The following is a 22854-nucleotide window of genomic DNA, read 5'->3' as shown; positions in this document are numbered from 1 at the left end:
CAAATCGGTGCTTCTCTTTATTTTCCAATTTTTATACTTTTTTCATTAAGTTTTCAAACTTAACGTCCTGGACAATAGGATCAAACCATAACTATATATTCTTTTATAAATAGATTAAAAACTAGCTCAACTAATCAAACCAGTCATGTTAACAAAAGTCAAGATTAATTGCTATTAATTTATAGGGAAAAAGGATGCCTCAGGGGTAACTATATATTCTTTTATAATGGCTGACGGATATAGCCATATAGGATGTTGTACATGGGTGGCCTTGTTTAACTTGAAGGGGTAACTTGAGTTTACACACTTTAATTTTACTATTTTAGCATATCTCATCTTTCTATTTGTAAATTGCTAAAACTATGACAAAAGTATATATTTAGCTAATATTCTTAGTTTTCCAAAAAAGAAAAGAAAACCTTCCAAAAAGAAGAAAAAAATTGAGCACGATCTTTAAACTTAACATATTATTATCTCATAAACTACAGCCGGCCTGTTTTTTACAATAATGTTCAGTTAGCATCTTTTATACATATTTTTTTACTCCAATAACACGAAAAAAAAATCCTAACAGGAGCTTGAAATATTCTTGACAAGTACAAGGTTAATAGAAAAAAAATTATGAGTTCAGGTACAACTATGGTATTAGATGAAATTCCATCCTATTAAGACTGTTCAAAGGGTAAGATCCGACCCTTTTACCTAATACCTTATCCGGACCATTTACCCTTTTAGGAAGAAACTTGGACCCGAGACCCTACCCTCTAACCAATAAAAGGGTCGGGTATAAATAAGGGTTTCAATGGTCCAACCATTTACCCTTTAAGACAGTAATCACACGTCATTTTTCTGCATTTACAAGTTGCATATCTCATAAATGACTTTAATATATGAATCATAGAACAATTATACTTTCATTTAATAACATTGTAAAATTTAACTTCGAGAGTTTATCAATCATTTGAATTGATGCATGCAATATTCACATTCACAAATTAATTGTAGAGAACAATTTAATGATTTTCATATACATGTTTCGATCCATTCAGTAGTATGACTCTTTATTTTTATTTTTTTTAGTAGTTGGAAATTTCTGATGAATCATATATGAAATACAAATCTCTTATAAATTTTATATTAATCATAAATCTGATGTATATCTATCTAGTAAAAGGGTCAAGGATTTGAAAAAGGGCCGGACCCTTGAAACCCTTTTACCCTTTAAGGTGAAATTTAAATACCCCTTACCATACCCATATTATTTATTCGGGTCTAATTAAGGGTTTTAAGAGTCGGGTAATCGGGTTTCAAGGGTTCGACCCTTATCTTGCTCACCCCTACATCCTATTACTCAAAACGTACATATTTGTTTACACAAATTACCATACACGTTTTTTTTCCATTGTACCTTGGGTGATGGAGTACTATATAAGATATATACTTAATTAATTAGAAATCCCAATGGGCAATTCCAACAAACTAAGGTACATAAGAGAGCACCCAATGAGTATTAGTGTCGGGTATAAAATATGCTAATTATAATTAGTCATGAATCATGATACTAAGATTACTGATATCCTAAACTTTGTACATTTATGATCTTAGTTTTACACCACATGAAGATCTTAACAGGATTCAAGCTTGAAAGGTCTCTCAAAAAAGCACATAATATATGGAGCTAGCAAAAAAGTCAAGCCTAGATTAATTCAAATTATTGTTTAATTTTAGATGAATAAAAACCGTTCACACTGAATTAAAAAGTTATGAATATGTTAAGATCAAACGTATCTTGCGTATGTCATGGGCATGTACGCGCGTATATATACACGTGGTGTTATTAGGCCATGTGTAGTGGAGGGGCTATAATTGGGGGCGAATTGTGATACGTGTCAGCATGGAGTGGAAATTTGTTTTTGGGATGTAATAGTGTAGGGGCTACAAGTTGGACCCACAGTGTCTTTTTTTATTATTTTCTTTACTAAAATAAAATCAATTTATTAAATTAATTAAATAAAAAAAACCTTAAAATTAAAAAGAAATACAAAAAAATACATAACTAAAAATATAAAAAAAACATATAGCTCGGTTGGCGTACATGTTTAGGTTTGGGTGAGGAAATTGAAACGGATAGCTTGGTTGGTTTAGGTTCATCGGGTTCCATTGTAAGTTCACGTTCGGTTGGTTTTGCGAACCATGGTGTTGACCGAAAGGAGGGAATGGGTGGTTCGATTGGTTCGGGTTGTTTCTAGGATTCATTTTGCATATACATATATATACACACACACAACATATATATATATATATATATATATATATATATATATATATATATATAATATCACACACAACACATATACATATACATATACATATATACACACACAACACATATACATATACATATATATATATATATATATATATATATATATATATCACACAAGAAAATGGTTCAAATAAGAATAAGGAGTTTCCTAGGAATAGTAAGAACCAACAAATTTTTGACATTTGGCATTACAAACTATGGTGAAAGAATAAATCTAGGAAACTATGTCGGTTATAATGGTGAAAGAGTAATTCTAGGAAACTATGTCGGTTTTTAGTAGTTTTAAATCTCAACCATTGATCAACATGATCCAATGGCTATGATTTACTCTTACTCTTCCCAGGAAATTACTTATTTTTAGAATAACCCTCCCCTATCACACAAAACACATATACATATATATACAATAGTAATATAATAATAATATATAATATAATAATAATAAACTTCTTCTTCTTCCAGACGACAAATAAACCCCGCCCCCGCCCCAAATTGCACAAAAATCGCCTGGGGGATGGTGTTTGCGCCCTTCCTCGCCCCATTTTGCCCCCAACCCACGCCCACTACACATGGCCTTATTTATAGAGTTTAAGAGACCAAGTATATATATATTAGGTTTAGACTCCCTATATATATTTAGGTGATCGACATTAATTCATAGTTATATTTCACAAATTATGAATATGATAGTTAAAACGGTTAAAAGAGTGCATATCATCTAAAACATATAAACATATATATTTTCTCATGATCTTTTTTTAGGCTTATAACATCTAACAAACAAAGTTAAAGATATGAAATTGTCTTTGAAAACATTATTGATAGACTTTTTTTTAAACGACTAATTTTTTTACACTCATTAGACTAAATTACTAAATTTGTTATCAGTGTTTTATATGTATCTTAATCGCCGCAAGACCACTAAATATACAACGGTCACTGAATTATCCTATAAATAGTTAAGTACGAAAAATATGTTGTTATTTCTTCAAAACTGATAATTTGACATGTCAAAAACTGATAAGTTTTTGTGTTCTCAAATGATATTAATAAAACATGAGTACACGAATATCATGTTTAAAATGTTTAGTATAAAATATGTAAAAGTCTAAAATACTTTTGTAAAACGATAAATTAATTATATATATTTTTTGACAAAATTTTTGGCTTTTATCCAATATATAATTTGAAACGTGGGACTAATAAACAAATTTATCCATAAAAAAACACTCTTTAAGTAATAAGTATACACTTATCACTATCCAAACCTCTCTTGAAGACTTCATATAAATTAAAATTACTTCTGACCCACTGTCTTCCTTGTGGCTCCATCTATGACACCATCCAACTCTGCCAAAAGCACAGGCACTACGTGACCTGCCTAAACATCACCATGACATTTATCCATGAATTTTATTTTAAATAAATAACCAACCATTGATTAAATACCCAATATTACAAGCTTCCAATCAAACAAATTCCTGAATCAAATCACTCCAAATCTCATAACCCAAAGTGGCAAAATCTAACCAATCTAATGAGATCATCTTTGAAACTTAGAGAGAATTTGATAAGAACTCGATCAAGAAGGTCAATCTCCAATAAATGCTAAATTCAAACCGATTACAATAAAGTGGCAGACAAATTGGCAACAAGTTGCGCCGCAACCCCCTTTTAAATAGCAACGTCAATCCTACTAAAACGTAGTTTTGGGACCTAAGAGCCGAAGAGGTTCCGTGTACGACACGTTGAACCTTACTCAAAAAATTTATAGCCTCTGGGCCAGAAAACCAATGTATCAAAAACAAATGAAAGAAACACATGTTGATTCTCTAAACAAGCTTTCTCGTGTTTATCAACTTTGCCCGATTTAGCCTTCAACGCAGCCTGACCCACAACAAACCCACGGTCCCTGAGCCCAACGAGAGGAAACACTTGTATAAGATCCACACAGGCGTGTTCCTCCTTGAAAAGGTCTTCTTCAAGGACAGAATTATGGCACCACTCGAGTCGTACAATGGCATCAAAATGATCTCAACGTAGCACCACGGTGCTCACTACTCGATTCTTCTGATGTTGTTTGAAGAGGTTTTGACGAAACGGCATGGTGAACATGACGATGGCTAGCCCGAGGGTGTGCGAGCCAAACCGTCAAGGCCCATAAATTTAGGGGCCAAAATTTATGTGTGTGTGGTGTATATATTTATAGAAAAAAGTATATAAACTTAATAAAATTGATTGGATCTTAATCATCTTATAATTACTGTGTCCGAAACTATTTTTATCCATAATCCATTTAACAAGTTTAAGTTATTGAGTCCAAACTAAAATTAAAAACTAAAAAAACATAAAAATCAAATAAAATATAAAAAAATAACAACTAGTTGAAATTCTTCCTTGCTTCCTCTTTCTTTGTGAATGCCGAATAAAACCTGAACAGCGACCAGCCAGCCGACTACCACCGCTGATTCGCCGTTGACCACTGGCGTTGTCCAACAGGCTACCAAGGACCAATGTATGTTTTTTTTTTCAATATCACCAATAGCTCTAATTTATAATTGTTAATTTAGCCTTATGTTCGTTACTCGTTAGGGCTTACGAGCCTTTTTAGTTTAGCTCAACCAATATATTTAAATCCTCAGAGACGGCCCTAGACATGACATTGCATATGGCATTATGCACAAGGATTCAGTCATCTTCATTTGTAGATATATTGTGAAACAAACTACATGGGTGTTAATTGTCACTTGTGAAAGATGTGGCAAGGTGTTGTATAAGTTTGGGTCGTTTGTGATTATGTTCCTTTTCTATAGGGACTATCAGTGTCAATGTGCGAGAAAGGTTGTTAAAGATTCGTTAACGGTTATAATCGGGAATTAGGGTTTATAAGTAGCCATATTTTCAATCGTGTAGGTTTACAAATTCGTTTTTCAATTCCTTTTGTAAAAATTTTCAATTTGGTGCCTATAATAATAAGTAACAAACGACGATGATAATAATAATAATAATTTGATTTGCATATTCATGACTTATACTATATGTTTCCTCACGAGTGAGGCATATAACAATAAACACATTACATTGGTTGTATCTTATGGATGTAGTGTAGGGTCACCTTGCTGACTAAACCAAGTAAATCTCCTGTTTTCATTCTTATGTTTATTTTCGTGCAACACTGATGTCACTTAGTGACCACAATTATAACACACAAAATCTGATTGTAAATGATATTAGCTAACAAGTAACATGAAAGAAAAATTTTGTTCCATCATAGTGGTTCATACTATTTTAGTGATACGATTAACATAAATATTAGACATCATTGTTCATCACTTCTGTGTATTGATGCAATGAAAGACAAATATAATCTAGACATGTATAACCTATTTTTAAGAGATTATTTATAAATATAATAAAGTTGATGAAGATTTTAGGAAATTTTAAGATCAAAACATAAATTAAAGGCTTAGAAATATAAAAGAATTACATAAGTTTAGAAGAATTAAATTGGTCTAGAAGCATTTATTAAGAGGGCCTGGTTTAGTTTTGATTTAGAGCTTTTTATTTGGACCAGATTTGAGGGGACCCTTCCCCACACTAGTTTTGTTTTGAGACTAATTTCTGTTGTGAAAAACATGAGCAAATGAGGCCGGTTACTATGGCAACTTCAATGGGCCCGATCAGCCTGCCTATGCCCGTGTATCATCCTAGTGGGCCGGGTCTAAGCCAGCAAATATTCTACGAGCAAATGACCCGCACAATGCTTCATCATATGCATGCGGCTGGTCCTGGGGATGAGGCCAAGTGGGGCCCCTATGTCAAGTTGTCGATCAACACCTTGGTGGCAAGCGAACACCAGGTTTCGTGCATCAACAAATGAATCCAAGAGGACGTATGCATCGTTATCCTGGATGCAACGTATTGTAGCAGATTATGTTCCAATGGAGCGGTCAATGCCAATACCAGCTTTGAATTCCGCTCTTGCTAATGCACCTCCCGAGCAACAAAGGACATTATTATAATTTATTTTTAAAAACTGAGGCGGGCTGAAGATGTTAATAAATAGTAATAAACAGATGCTGGAAGTTTTTTAGAAGTGTTCAGTTGCAACCCAACAGCCCTGCAGTTGCAGCTCAGTTTGGTACATTGTCTCTTCATGAGGATATTGCATTATTGTGCAGTTTTGAAAAACGTTGTTATATCATGATGGAGTTTTGGGTTTTGTGGAAATTTGACCAAATGTGGTAAGATCTAGACTAGCTAAGTTTCCAAATTTTTGTATTTTTGTATGCATTGAACTTGTGTTTAGTTATTTTGTTGCAAAGTTGATTAGAGCATTTATAATAACGCGCTTTTAGCGATTTTTTTGTGGAGTTTTTACACGTCATGTGTTTTTCTCTATTGTGGGAGTCATTTTTACGAGATGTTTTCAAAGAAGTTTGTCACCAAAAACTAGAAAAAATGAATTTGAGTGGACCCTTTTGCAGATGGTGGGGCTGGATGAGGGGTTGGGTAGTGGATAAAAAATAATAATAATTTCGCTAAAAAGAAAAGATGGTGATGATGTGGTAATGTTTTTAGATGTTCCTAGAATTTCTTATTGAGTGAATTTTGAGTATTTGTTTTAAAGAATATGTTTTTATGACGTGAAACCAAATTAGATATGTTTTGTACCTTTTTATTGTGAATGCTCTCGGTGTTTTGTTTGAAAATTTTAACCTTTTGGGACATGTCGTTTGGTCATATAGGGCCTATCTCCAACTGGACCCAGTTTCAAGTTGTCTGATCCTAATGGGGCTAAATAGCAAGTGGATTTAACGGTCCAATGAGGTAGAATATTGGACTGAGGAATATTGTTGGTTTTGTTTTTTGGTTTCTTTTGTTCAAATAGTCATGACTCATGAATTCATGTTTTTTTTGTTTGAAAGCTTAAATTGTGGGCATTGAAAGGCAAATATGAAAATTGGGGGAATATGTGAGTTCATGGGCTTTTTTTTTTTTTTTTTTTGCAAAGTCAATCAGCAAAATAAATGGTTTTAAAAACTTAATTAAAAGAAATAACTATTACCATGTGTTTCCGAGTTTCATTTAAGAGAGAAAAGGAAGGAAAGGAAGCGTCGGACTTGGACTGTAAGTAAACATATTGAGTTGTAACCAAATTATGTTTAATTTAATTTATTGCAACCTGCAACCTATATACAATCTTTTTAATCCATTTACAGTTGTGGCATTTTAACATGTTTATAACTTGATCAAAGCGCGTCAACCTGTTTGGTTCGTTTATATAAACAAGTTAAAATGGTGTTATGTTCAGATTACTTTAAGCGTGTCTGAAATGTTGCGGTTAAAGTTGATATCTTGGACATCAATAGACATATTTGTCATGTCCGGGTTCATCAATTATACTCATCAAACTCTCAAACCTAAACACGTGAATTTGACATGGTCGCCACCTCTCTTCAAAATGGTAAATTACACGGATGGTTCATGTGGTATGTTCATATTATGTTTTGGTCCAAGCTTTTTGGAAATTGTAGGTTTAGTCTTCACTATTCAATATATATCCACCTGAATCCCACTATTAGCCAAATCAAACGTACTAACAGGATCTTCACTCCAAGCGACAGTGTATGCTCGTTGGAGCTAACTTGTTGCGACCCAATATCACTACACCATGTGACCTTTTGACCCTAACTTGTTTGAAGCTAAGGAGGTGGCTGGCTAAGGTGGTCGTTGTAAGCCAAAAGAGGGCTTTTTTGCGCTTAGATTGGGTTTTAGGGGAATTTCTAATATAAGGGGAAAAATGATGATTTCATAAAGAATATCATAAGCTTAAGTACCAAATGTGTTATGTCCATAAAGAATAACATAAGATTAAAATCTTAAAATAAACATGTTAGCATTCGTGTAATGAACTCTAAATAGATATATGCATAGATGAATATTGACAATCAAGGCAAGGTAAAAACGAGAAGACATGAGTATTGATATGGTACTACTTAAAAATCATGAAATTAGATGAAACATTATGATAGTACCAATATATCACTAGTGACTCTTCCACGTGCACAAGAATCACAACAATCAATTATTATTATTATTATTATTATTATTATTATTATTATTATTATTATTATTATTATTATTATTATTATTATTATTATTATTATTATTATGTTAATTAAGCAATATACCATTAGAAAGTACATGTGATCAATATCAGAGAGATCGATTACAAATATATTTGGTGTTTCATTGAAGTTAACTTTACTTGTTTACTTTGTCTAATAAGCTAGTGACATGCTAACATTCAATAGTTATAAAAACATAGATCAATTTCCTATCCGTAAGAAACACATAGCGAATTAACAATAACATTAACAATAATAATCATTAACGACTTTTGTCATCGGACATACAAAACCTAGAAAACCACCATTCACACAACTTCACCAAACTTAATGCTGTCAGTCATGTTTCAATCCTCCAAACACCTCTCTATGCTTCTGTTTGGAGCTTAAATTTTCTAACTTACAAATACCATCATCTTAAACTTAAATCTTAATTATTATTACTCTAACAAAGGTCAGGATTGTCATTTGAGGATAATAATAATCTTCTCATATGCAACAGGTTATGATGAGACACCAGGTGAAGCTATTTTCCCCCTATTCATATCCTGATACACATCAAAACCATATGTTTACTCTACCATCAAAAAACTTATATCCATAACATGAAATAAACATAACTAGAAATTTAGAATTACCTTGATCGATGTCGAGTGATTACCAAATTCAAACTGGTTCACATTTGCCATTTTCGAGCTAAAACCAGGATCCGATTTAACCATGTTGGTGGATGGCATCATGCCTATATTGTTAGGCATAATACCATATTCCCCTCGGGTTGAGAACCCTTCGCTTGCGTTTGGCAACCTGTATCCCATTCCCATTCCAATGTCCATTCCCATTCCCATTCCAATTGCCCTTTGCATGTCTTGTTCTTGTGCGTAAACAGGTGGCAAACCGAACCCGTTTCTCATGGTAAGTGTCTGCAATTAATCCAAGTAAACAACTTGATGATCAAGAAACAAAATCAATCACATGTTATCCTAATGCTTCATATCTCTTCAATAAGCAAACTATACATAAATGATGAAAAGATGAACATGATGTGCATCAAGAAACATATACCTGCACTTTCAGTTGAAGCTGTTTCAGATATTCAATGGCTTCATCCAACATCGACGCCTTATCAGTCTATAACAACAAACCAAACTCACATAATTAAAACTATTTCACATATTAATCATCAAAGTAAAACTAACTAACCTTGTTAGAATTAGGAACCAAAGTCTGCAATGCTTTCAACTTCTCATTAATCCTACTTCGCCTCCTCTAAAAACCGACAATTCCAAACATAAATCAATATACATCATTCATAATTCAACACAATTCAACAAAGTAACATTTTTTTATTTTTCTTTTTAGAGGGTGTTTGGCCTAGCTTTTTTAGCAAAGCTTTTAGCTTTTCTAGCTTTTTTTTATAAAATAAGCTTAATTTGGTGTTTGGTTTAGCTTTTTTAGCTTAAGCTTATAAGCTTATATAAGCTAATTTGAATAAGCTTATTTGAAGATGGTTTTTTAGCTTATTTAAATAAGCTTATTTGTTTAAGGGGGTAAATTACTCATTTGCCTGCAAATGGTGATGGATTAATAATATTGAAGTAACTTATTACTATAACAAATTAAAAATGATGGATTTAAAATAAGCTATAAGCTTCAAAAAGATATAAGCATAAGCACAAAAATATAAGCTAGGCCAAACACCCCCTTAATATCAATTACCAAATTTCATTCATATATTCACCCATTTACATCAAAACAGAAGGTAAACGAGCAACAAGTTGCGCTGATAGCTACTTTTGAATAACAAATCCAAGTCATTTAAAATTCAAACACAAACCTTCTCAGACATGTTATGAATCTCCGCAGCCCGAGTCCTCTTCGACGACCGCGACGCACTTGAATTCTGCCGTCCTTCCGCCATTTTCTGCACCTTCAAATTCAAATCAAATTAATCAACAAAACCTCAACTTTACAAACCAAGAACCAAAACCCATACCTGAGATCCTAAACCAAACCCATCCGAACCATTTCCGGGCGAAAAACCAACCCGATTGGGCTCGGACGAGTAAAACGAGCTGAGATCAGAGAATCGGTGGTCCGAATCGACAAATTCGGTCGAAATTTGCGACTGAGAGGGGATAACTTCATTAACTTGACATTTGGTTGAAGGGTTGTTAAGGAAACTTTGAAGGAAGGAAGACATGTCTTCGGATTCGAGTGAAGAAGAAGAAGAGAAAGAGCAATTGTTGTTGGTGGTGGTTCTTCCGTATAGATCCGCCATTATTATTGAGCACCAACCAACCAGAGTAATGATTGCAGTGATAGCGTACAGTGAAATTCAAAGATTATTATTATTATTATTATTAATGGGTTGAGAGTTGTTTCCTGTTTCTGCAAAATTGGATATTGATTTGTGGGATGTGTGTTGGTGCTTGATATGGTCTGTGTGAAAGTGTGTGTGTGGGTTTGTACTTTATAAAGAAAGGCTTTAGAGATTAAACAGTGGTTTTAACCAACTTGATTCCTTTCTCCCGCCTTAATTGTTTTTCTTTCTTTTACTAGTCCTTGGTCTTTCTTACTTGTCACATTTCTATACTATGTTTTTTTATTTATTAAGAGCATTCTTAACCAATTCATTAAATTTTGTGAGAGGTTTTTATATTATAGACAGTGGTTTAGAGTGTTGTGAGTGAAGGAGACAGAAAACGTTGTTATTTTTCTGTATATTTGAAAATCTCTTGTAACACCCTATAAATTTTTTAATATTTTTATTTAAAGTGGTTGTGAGTAGAGAAGAGATAAAAATGTAATGATAAAGTTATAGAAAGTTTTTTTAATTGAACAAGAGAGAAAATAAGTGATTTTTAGTGTAACTTTGAATTTAGGGATATAGGATTGAGTGTGAATGCTCTAAGAATTTACAATATACCTGCTTTTGTCTAAAAAAAATTTTAGCGAGAGATTCGTATGGTACACACGTATACATAGTGTATGAAATACAGTGGCTTATCTATGTGAAGTCCAGGGGGAGCCTGGGATATTACTCAACTTTTTAGTGAAGTGCAATTTTATGTGTTGTATGTTTTAAAACTTTAAGATTCGTCATTTTCATATAATAAAATCCTTTCTTAATATGAAAAAAAAAAATTGGGGTACTAATGGTTTTTTTCTTTAGATCCGTCATGGATGATATATATAATGGAAGTGAGAATGAAATTGTGGAAGGGTGATATCGTTTTGTGTATCAAAACAAATGATGAAAATGTTTACATGATTGTTTATCAATTATCATCTATTATAAAATATGAACTTTTGTTGCATTTTCTTTTGTAAAACTTTCACCAATTTAGTCCCTGTTTTAACAATCCCCATCACATTGGAACTTATGTCAAAAACTCTCTTGCCATACCTCCATTGTTGTCAATATCCTAGTTCTCATATTCTGTATAGTCAAATAATTAAAAACATAAAAAGTATATAAATTAATAAATTATGAGTCGTGATTATGATTTGTTGTTAAGAAAAAGATGGCTAGACTTTGCAGGGGGTTTTGTGCATGTTTTATATCCTCATAGATTCTCATTGTCAATTTGTATACTTCCATTGTTTGAGTTTTTGTGTTTTTTTTATCTATAGTTTTGTAGATTTGAGTTTAACACAAGATAACAAAAACAAGAATTAATATTAGACTGGAAAATGTAACTAAGATATAAGAAGATAAGAGAGGTGGTTAGTATATCATCTGGTTTCTCATAAGTCATACCAATTGATTAATATCATTCTATTTTTGTCAAGCTTTTGGATTAGTTTTAATATAAAAAAAATATCTCATGAGACATATTAAGATTTGACTAGATGTTTCAAGTAAAGTTGTAACAAACTTAGCGTACACAATTTGAGACGATGACCAGTGAATTGAATGTTGTTATCCAACCAATCACTCCTCTTCAAACATATATCTTATTTTATTCATTCATCGACAAATTCCTATTCCCGAGGCCTTCTTTTTATATTGCTTTTCAGTTTCAACTTTTAAACCTAACTTTCTTCAATCCCCTCTATTTTTATTACTTTATCTTTTTTTAATATCAAATTGCTATAGCCAATATTATTTATAACATCATCTAAAAGATTTTTTTCTAATTTTATTGTAACATCATTTAACCGATTTTTAGAATGATGTTTTAAAGGATATATGATTAAGGACAGGATCATGAGAAACACCTTAGTTGAGAGAGATTCAAATAAAATCACATTTAAATCTTAGTAGTTTTTAAAATACTAAATAGTTTTCTAAGATATAAGATTTATTCTACATAGTTTTCTCGATAGGCTCAGATGGTTTCCTAACTTCAAATTTTGTATAATTATTACCATTCATATGAAACTTTTACTTTTTATTTTAACTCGTTTCTATATATACTACAGTATACCTTAACGTATACATATGTAGTATATATATTGCATATATGCAATATATGGCACACATATGTGGTATATTTATTGCAAATATATACACATATGTGGTATATATATTGCACATATATAGTATTTTGCTTTTAAATCACTTAGGTTGTGTATAGTGTCGCTGTTACACCGACGCTATTAGGCCACATCACCACCATCGGTCGACGTTAAACTAAGTTGTGAAAAACAAGAGGCCAAAATGGGAAGAGGGGCCCCTCAAATACCCCCTTCCCGCTAATCGGTAAACACCCGCGAGGGCTCAAAAGTTGGGGTTTACCCTTCACTAACAACCAATCATATCCTTTTTTCTTTTTTTTAATGTATAATTAGACCTTGAAAACCCATAACATCCCTATTAAAGAATTGATAGTTAAAGCTCACTACATACGTGCCACTAATGTGACACTTGGTCTTATCAAGAAGAGTAGGGCTGTAAACGAACCGATCGAACACGAACAAGACCTTGTTCGTGTTCGTTCGTTAAGAAAATAATGTGTTCACGAACACTTACCGAACGAGATTTTATGTTCGTGTTCGTTCATTAAAGTAATTAATGTGTTCACGAACGGTTCACGAACACAAATAAAACGGCAGAGCCTAGAGATTGAGACTGATGTATTCATCAATGTGAATATTGAAAGCGTGTAAACAAATTGAACAAACACAAACAATGGCATGTTAGTGTTCGTTCATTTAACTTTGAACGAACACGAACACTTAGTCGAACAATAATTTATGTTCATGTTTTTTATTTAAAAAATGGACATTTTTGTTCGTTTAAGTTCATTTTTTTTATAATTTAAACGAAAATAACTGAACAAAGATAAATGAACATATATGAACACAAACAAACATAAACGAACATAAATGAAAACAAGTTAACAAATATAAAACTTTAAGTAGATGACTCATCCAAATAATATTTAATTTTTTTTTATTAATACATAAACAGACGAACATAAACGAACGTTCATGAACATACATGAACGAACATAACATGTGTTCATGTTCATTTGTTTAATTAAACGAACATAAAAGAACTTCTCGCCGAACAATTCACGAATAGTTCACCGAACGTTTGGTTTATTTAGAGGCCTAAAGAAGAGTTCTCACATTATCTCTCCCCAATTAGATTATTACCTTAAGATTCTTTCATCATTAAACACATAAAAGGGTTGGTGTCCTATGCATTGTTGTTTATGTTTCCTGTTTTTTGTAACCCGTACCTTGATGTTGGGTTGGGCACAACCATCAAATCATTGTTTATCTTTAAAAATGGATGGTTTAAAATCACCAATTTTCCACTTATCCTTAATGTTATCTTTATCATTAAATCTTGGAAGTTTCTCAATTTATTTGGAGAACAAGCAGTCATGTAAGATTAGCCCTAATTTGTCATCTATCTCTCTCTCTCTCTCTCTATATATATATATAGTGGAATTATAATAAGAAGTTAGAGGTGTTTCATAAATGTCTGCGATCGAGTAAATAGCTCTACGAAAGAATGGATTGGATCGAGTTGGAAATGGAAAGATTTGTACAAGTTATACGTTTCGTCACCACTTTGTGAAAAAACCTTAGGTATGAATATGTTAGATACTTGTGACTCGATTGTTGAAATAGTATATCTCCCCCCAAAAGCATGTTTTTTATTTACCGACGCACAAAGAAAATATTTTGTTGCGAATGAACAAGATATTGAGGAATTGTCCATACGTAAAATCATCATTATGAATTTTCACATACAAGGGGAATCTTTTGCTACAATAGAAGTAGAAGTGATGTGGAGTAAAAAGTAATCTGGTGTATTAGATATGTTGATCTGACGGTGGATATCGAAAGTGTGTTTATTGTGCGATGTGTTTTATTAGATTTAATGATGAAAGCACACTTCCTACACTTTTTAGGAAAAGTCAACTTCTTATTATAATTTTTCTATATATATACATGTATGTGTGTGTAGGAAGAGGTCATGAAAAAACTAAAAAGACAAGAAACCGAGAAAATTATGACTCGCTAATCAATTTAAAAAAATTAATAAAAAATTATTTCTTATTATTAGAAGTTTAATCCTAAAACGTTTACACTATACATATAAAAATTATACATATTGGAAGGTAGAAATATAAAAACTATATAACGTGTATACTGTATACTATACATGTGTACTGAATAAACCACTTATTATTAGAAGTTTAATCCTAAAACGTGTTTAAAAAAAGTTGGAGTGTCAAAGTGTAAAGTTTAATTGAGTTTAAGTTGGTTAAGTTTTTGTATAGAGTAATTGGTTTATTTTGGATTAGTTTACAAGGTTATTAATTTTATTATATAAACTCTCTAGAAAATATGAATTAGTATTCTAGTATGTTTAGGGTTTTGTGTAGGCTTAATAGGGTGTTTGGTTGATGGTTTCACATCCATTTTTTGGACTTCCAGTATTGACGAAATCGCACTAAAAAGTATGGTCGATCAAGATGGAGGGATTTCTGAAAGAGTATGGTTTTTGGGGTGTTATTGAACCTACAATCGGCGTAGCTGTAGATGAAAGGAAGATGCATACAGCGTTAGAATTCATATGTCAAACCCTACCGGAAGACAACTTGGTACAAGTTGGCATACTCATTAATGCTAAGGAAGCATAGCTTGCTTTGAAGATTCGATTTCTTGGAATTGATTATGTAACAAAGACTGAATGATGCAGCTAAGAAGTCTGCAAATTTAGAAGCGTATGTGAAAGTCAGCAATCGAGCACTTGTTGATGAAAAGTTAGAACTTAATGAAAGGTTAAGAAGAATTGTCATAATGAAAAGCCCAATATTGTCTTATAAAGAAAGAAAGAATAATACATCTACAAGTTCTGATAAAGAAAGAAAGAAAAGAAAAGTGAGAAAGAAGAACGTGGAGAACGAAGTTGTATCTGAGATCAATGTGGATGGTTTGAACGATGAATATGAAGAACTTGTTAAACAGGTTTGTTACAAACAACTGAAAAGAAAGGGTAAAGATGAGCCAATGATTAAAATTGAAGAGTTGAGAGCGTTATTGAGAATTCAAGACCATGGTGGTACAAAAGAGATGAACAATTCAAGATTCAGGGGGTGAATGAAGATTAATCTTGAATTAGTAATATAGTTAAGGGTTTTATTTGTTATGTTTTATTTTAGATAATTAAATTGTAGTAGGTTTAGGAAAGTTATGTCTTGAAGAGCAAGTTTAGTAGGTCTATAAATAGGGTCTAGATTATTAGTTTTAGGAATATTGGATTTTAATAATCCCTATTAAATGGTATTTGCTGACAATAATCCCTATTCATTTTATCGCCACTGGCGGTCCCAAATTCAAAAAAGTTGGTCTCCAATGGTCCCCGTTAAAATTGACTTAACGGCGTTATAGTTTTTTCTGAATTTCAAACCAATGTTTAAGGGCTTTTGATCGTTAGGAGGATACGGGTCGACTGGTGTAAAACTTAGTTCAAAACAGTGCTTCAAAATGACGAAACAATACTTCAATTCTGGTGTTTGAACTTACAATTAATCAAATTCAAGTCGTTTGGATCATTGTTTGGAGCTAAGTTTTATATCATTCGACTCGCATCTTCCTTCCGATTAATAGCCCTAAAAAGTTAGTTTGAAATTCGGGAAAAAGTATAACGTCGTTAAGTCCTTTTTAACGGGGGACCATTGGGGGCCAACTTTTTTGAATTTGGGACCGCCCGTGGCGATAAAATGAATAGGGATTAATATTGGCCAATATCATTCAATAGGGATTATTAAAATCCAATTTTCCTTAGTTTTATTAGAGAGAGTCAAGAGAAAGTTAAGAGAAGTATTTTCTCCTTGTATGTTCGTGAAGTTAAGTTTGCTTGATTATATGAAAAGAGTCGAGGGTTGTAACCCAATATCTCGCGTTAGTTTGTTTGATTCCATTGTTTGATCCGTCTGGACCAACATGTGTTTTTCCTTTTACGAGTTTAATAAAAGTATTGAACTTTGGTTCAATTCTTGGTCGACTAATGTTTTATGCATTCTTGAAATTGATAAAGAGGAGCTTGGGCCAACAGTTACATATAACATGCACGTTATGCATATGCTCAGATGCTCTGAATAAACAAAAATATAGAAATATCAGTGTAGTTAAATGTAGGGCTTTTTAAGGATATGGAGTAAGAGTAAAATAACATTTTGTCAAATTATAAAACTAATTAAGTATGCATATCTTTAACTAGGAGAAAGCAAAAATCTGAATTAACCGAACCGAAACCGAAACCGAATAACCGAAAAACCGAACCGAAAAAACCGAATTGAAGCATTAACCGACGGTTAATTTTTTAGTTTTTCGAAAAACCGATTTTTGGGTTTAGGTTCGGTTATCCATTTTAAAAAAACGAACCAAACCAATTAATAGAACCTATGTTTTCTACGTGTTTTTTTAAGATGTTATGACCATAAACAAAACACCAAAAGAATATGCCATTGACGATGATGAAGATTATGAAGATGATGAAGATTGGGTCTAAACATTGAAGATAAATAAGATAATGAATGAAAATTCAGGCCAAACTTTTTGTGTTTTTTTATTTAGAACTTTGTTGAATTTAAAAGGAAAATTGGTTTTTTATTGGTCACAACTATCGTCTTTTAGTCGCTGCCGCTCCCAACTAACGAATTGGCTGCTGACGGTCCCAACTTTTAATTTATTTGTTCCTAACGGTCCACGACTAACATAATTCTAACGTCGTTAGTTTTAGGTCGCCGGAAAAAACGTTTTTGACTGGAAAACACACATTTTTACCCGAAAACTCAACAATTTTGTCTCAAACATCATGGTAACTTTGTATCGTACCTTTAGGGGCCTTTTTATAGTAAAAGCCCCAATTATTGAGGTCGTCAGAACCATGTAATCATTGTCGGAATTAGTTGATGGTGCTTAAGTGATGGTAGTTGGTTGGCGGTGGGCCGGTGGCGGTGAGTCAATTGGCGGTGGTGGCGGTGTTCAGGTGGTGTTTTCCGGCAAAATATATTGACTTTCCCGGCCAAAAACGTTTTTCCGGCGACCTGAAACTAACGGCGTTAAGATTCTGTTAGCCGCTGACCGTTAGGAACAAATACATTAAAAGTTGGGACCATCAGCAACCAATTCGTTAGTTGGGAACGACAATGACCAAAATGCAATAGTTAGGACCAATAAAAACCAATTTTCGAATTTTAAACTCTATTACTCGAACAACATTGTATTTGTTTGGTTACACGTAACACATGCTTATTTTTGTATTTTGAATTCAATATACATGAGTTACTCAATTTTTTTGAATTCGGTTTTTTTCAATAAAAAAACCGAATAATCGAAAACCGATCGGTTGTTATTCTAAAATAACCGATAGCTTCGGTTTCGGTTTGGGTTTCATCCAATAACCGAACCGAATCATGCTCGCCCCTATTTTAACTGTTTGTTACTAAATTGTTTGTAGACATTATTTTAAGATAAAGAGAGTATAAAGTATAAACCTTAAGAAAATACGGAGTATATATTTAGCTCCAGTTATAAAACATATTACCGAAATCCTTGGCTTCCACATTTCAAATTCTTCATGACAATAGTATGGAGTTAGGTCAACCAAAGAAAAGGTCAAAACACAATTTGATAATAATATTATCTTTTCATACGAGTTGCAGTTGCATTCACAATGGTTATTGCGTCATCCAAAGGCCACCGTTTTGACCTCTCTCCACCAACTTGTCAAAAGTATTTTTGGTAACAAAAAACAACTGGTCTATAACCATTAATAAATACATAAAAACTCAATAAGTATTTTATTATATTTTTCTAAACAATACAACCTAGTGGCAAATTTAAATATTCCAAGTATGTCATATACCCTAAACCCAAAAAACCATCTAGTAAAACAAACTTGTATTAGTGACAAACTAAACATACAAACTAAACATTCTAAGAAAGTATGGTTATGATCACTAAAACATCGGTTTTATAATATCAATCTCTTATCATACCATGCAAGTATGCAATTATACGAGTTTTTATAATCTCGGTCTCATACATAATTCATAAGGCTGGTTGCTATGGGCGCCTTTGGGGGCATCATTGGGGCTTCAACGCCCCAGTTTCTCAAGTGGCAGTGTAGAATGATATCGATGCCCCTCACCATAGAGGCCAGTCTAACTTGTATCAAGCATTCCAAAAAATAAATGAGAAAATGGCATTAGTTTCACCTTTTGATTCCATTACATCCTCCAAAACAAAATTTAAATTTAATAAAATGGTAGAATAACAATAGGAAAATACAAAATTACTCGGGAATAATAATAATAATAATCTAAATAAAGGGCATTAACCAAAGAATACTATTTGCCTCAAAAACATTACCAAATCCACCTTCCTTTTGTTCATGCTTCTTGAATCTTCATCCAATAATTAAGCAAAAACCTTCTGTTAACCCCCCTCACTTAGAAGCCGCAGACTTACAAACCGGGCACGAATTCTTCTGAAGCAGCCATTGTTTAATGCAACCGGTGTGGAAATCATGCCCACAATCCAATGTTCCCATATCATCTCCATTCGCATATTCCTCCTGTTAAAGCATATAAATCTTTACACAATAATCTACACGGAGACTAATCATCTAGTAACAATAATGAAGTATACAACGCGTACCTGACATATGCAGCAAGGTTCAGCATCTGGCTGACCCGTCACACTTGCATATGCTTTCTGTTTCAAAGACTTTAAAACCTTTTCTTCGGTCAATCCAGTGTTCACGTTTCCAATTCGTTCTTCTAATGCCAATAGCTCCTAAACACAAAATACATAATATTATGATTCATCATTCATTATTCATTATTCATTATTCATCGTTTATCTAAAAGCATATGAAATGTTTTTCGTTTGTTACCTCATATGACATGTTATCAATATCGAGCCGCATATCCCTGTGTCGGTCATGAAAGCCCGCCATGCCAAAGAAGATGGATTGATCTACACTCATAACGTCCTGCCACATAATATAAACAAAACTACATAAAAATGAACTTTTATGAAAATAAACTAAATATTTTACGGTTTCGTATATAAAGAAACTAACCTCGAATCGCAAGTTTTCTCCTCTGCGTATAAGATCCAAAACGTTGCGCATCTACAACAAGAAAAAACACAACGGGTCAGCATAACAAGAACACAAAATTATATAACTTTATTAGTTTAAATTTTAAAAAAAAACAAAAACAAACCTCTGACGCTATCCGGCCTCTTCTTTCACTTGCACCTGCCACGATCCGTGCAAGATGAGGAAACGCAAAAGCACTATCAGTGGAACCGGGAAGACGATGTTGTGGATGATGACCGGTCACACCAATTACAGACGGGATTCCAGATTCTTGTGAAGAAGAAGCTGAAGCAACCGCGGGTGGTGGAATTCTAGGTAGAAGATTACCGTTTTGCCCTCCAGCACCGGAATCATTGTGGGACAATGAATACAATCGAAGAGCTTCAGAGAGACTTCTAGAAGGATAAAGTGAAGACCCCTGACGTGGGCCCGAATTTGCAACCGGGCCATTCAAATTCCAGTTAACTGCAGGTTGAGCAGTGTTTCTCATGTCATGTGGTGGGACAAATAACGGATGGTCGGATATATTAGTTGACGTTGGAATAATATTTGATGGTACGGGAAGGTTAGCTCTCGAGCTAGAAGGAGAACTCCGGTTTCTAGAAGTTACGTGCAGGTTTCTTCTTAATGCCGGGACCCGCAACATAGTTTGACCAATTTGACTTTGACTTGATGAATTATCCCCCGTTGTTGCAACCGGGTTGAGTCCCAAAGAAGGATACGGAGACGAAAAATTTAATTGCCTGTTAATATTATTATTACTACTATTACTAGCCGGAACACGCAGCGGTTCCTGTTGCCGAGAATTATTAATCCTTATTCGAACATTTCTACGGTTGTTATCTGCTCCAACACTCGGTCCAAGTCTTGGAATAGTCGGGTCAGGAGAACTTAAACTTAACTGCCCGTTAGTACCGATACTACCAGTTTGAAAGACATTTGAGTTTACAATCCCGGAAGATGATTGACCAATAGTTAACTCAGACGCTTTTCTTTTACCGGGTCGTTGCCGGGCCTCCATTTCAAACGGGCCCAAAGATGAACTACTACTACTACTAGCATAATTTGCAGGCTTGATGCCGATAAAAGTCGACGGATTAACGGTAACATTACGACCATTATTAGCATCACCGAGTGAAAGCATACTAGCAGGCGGCTCATGACGATGACTCACATGGTTTGAACTTGATTCACCCATACTCCACAAACTTAGGTTTTGAGTTTCTGGATTTGCGTTGGTCGGTGCGGTTTGAATGAAGTTAGTCCAGTGAAACTGCGGTTCTACAACACCCGAATCCGTTGAGCTCGAACCATGTTCTAATGGTAAGCCTTCTTGTGATGAACCAATAATACCCTTTTGCCCTTGCATTAGGTTAACAATGGTTTATAAAAATTACACCCTGCAATTTATTAATACCAATGTCACAACATTCAAGAAAAGAGTTAATTGGTAAAGTGTTGTAAAGCACCAAACCATGTGTAACATGTACTAAAGTCAAATCTTGCGACCTAAATTAGGTGGGTTCATGTCAAAACTTCAAGCAACATACAAAACAGTTGTACATCATAAACATTTTAAATTTTTTTTTTTTAACAATTAACAAAATCTTGCAAATCTTGAAACAACCAATTAAATCTACAAACCATCATGAACCCACATCCTAATTCACAAGAAAACACAAGCCTAAACCAAATACTAATACAAATACATATAAAAATCCAAACTTTATAACATAAAGAGCATACATACAATCTTTCAAGCAAAACCCATCATCCAAAAACCAAAATAATCAAGAAAAAATGCTAAATTTAAGAAAAAAACACAAAACTGGAACTGGGTATTGTAAAGAATGATCGATTGAAGGTACCTGAAGATCTTGAACCGGTAAAGCAATCAGCTTTATGAGTGGGTTTTGGAAGAAGAAGAGAGAAATCAACGACGAAAGAAATTGTGTGGTTTGTTGGGTGCAATTGAATTTAGAGGAGGTTGGGTTGGAATGGATTATTAATTATTATTAATATTAATATTAATATTAATATTAATAGTATTTGATTTACGAAAGAACCTAGATACACACAAAGTCCTATAAAGAGAGATGAGTACGAATTGGGCTGTCGGGAAACTAGTTTCTTGTTTCAACTTATTATTATTCACCCCTTTCACATGCCTCTTTTTCATATCTAACCTCTTCTCTTTATATAACTATTATTATTTACCAATTTAATTTATTTTTTTACCTACTATTCTTCAACTAATTAATTTAAAGTTAGTGGGGTTCTTAAAATCTGAATATTTGATAGAAAGGTTATAAAAGTTTGAATATTTGTGTTACCTTGTATTAAAAATCAGATATGCAATCAATATATTGTACATTTAACTTGGTCACTATTTAATATTAGTATTTAATTTTATATTTGTTATGAATATTGTTCGACAAGGAAACATAATGTGATGGATATAACAAAAGAAAATATAGAATTGCATTTATTGTATGTATGTATAATGGGAAATTTTAATATTTCTTTATAAAAATAGGGAGAGATAATTTTTTTTAGTTGTTATTAGTATTATTATTTTTGTATGTGTATATCGTTTGATTTAGTGTGTAGCTTAATAGTAGCATCTAGATGATTTTTGTATATGTGATTTGTTTGGTTGTGATATATAATGAAATTGAAGAATAAAATCAAGTAGGATCAATTTCTTTAATTTTTTCCCAGTAAATAAATTAATAATGTTTCTTTCAAATTGTATAGAAGCTCGGATTAAAATCTTGACTCCCTGTTTTAACCATCCAGGCAACTTGCCTATG

At 33.0% G+C, this 22854-nt stretch overlaps 2 protein-coding genes across 3 annotated transcripts; both read right to left on the bottom strand.

Moving 5' to 3' along the window:
* Window positions 1–8653: 8653 nt before the first annotated feature.
* Window positions 8654–11029, bottom strand: LOC143577292 (uncharacterized). Of its 2 annotated transcripts, none has more exons than XM_077061161.1 (6): window positions 10454–11029; window positions 10295–10381; window positions 9661–9726; window positions 9523–9588; window positions 9096–9380; window positions 8654–9005 (listed from the first exon to the last, which is right to left on the bottom strand). In XM_077061161.1, the coding sequence occupies exons 1-6, from the start codon at window positions 10736–10738 to the stop codon at window positions 8961–8963; spliced, it is 834 nt and encodes a 277-aa protein (XP_076917276.1). In that variant the 5' UTR covers window positions 10739–11029; the 3' UTR covers window positions 8654–8960. The 2 variants fall into 2 exon arrangements, with proteins under 2 accessions (XP_076917276.1, XP_076917275.1); XM_077061160.1 differs by having other exon boundaries at window positions 10295–10387; window positions 10454–11027.
* Window positions 11030–19146: 8117 nt separating this feature from the next.
* On the bottom strand, window positions 19147–22180 carry LOC143577289 (E3 ubiquitin-protein ligase MBR2-like). Its single transcript, XM_077061157.1, has 6 exons — window positions 21910–22180; window positions 20166–21441; window positions 20021–20071; window positions 19832–19930; window positions 19594–19731; window positions 19147–19510 (listed from the first exon to the last, which is right to left on the bottom strand). Exons 2-6 carry the CDS (start codon window positions 21408–21410, stop codon window positions 19382–19384), a joined length of 1662 nt encoding a protein of 553 aa, XP_076917272.1. The 5' UTR covers window positions 21411–21441; window positions 21910–22180; the 3' UTR covers window positions 19147–19381.
* Window positions 22181–22854: the final 674 nt, after the last annotated feature.

The sequence above is a fragment of the Bidens hawaiensis genome, unplaced genomic scaffold, assembly GCF_021521415.1.
Source record: "Bidens hawaiensis isolate Kalapana, Puna unplaced genomic scaffold, B.hawaiensis_p1.1 tig00028504_1, whole genome shotgun sequence".
Lineage (NCBI taxonomy): Eukaryota > Viridiplantae > Streptophyta > Magnoliopsida > Asterales > Asteraceae > Bidens > Bidens hawaiensis.
This window is presented reverse-complemented; position numbering and strand designations above follow the sequence as displayed.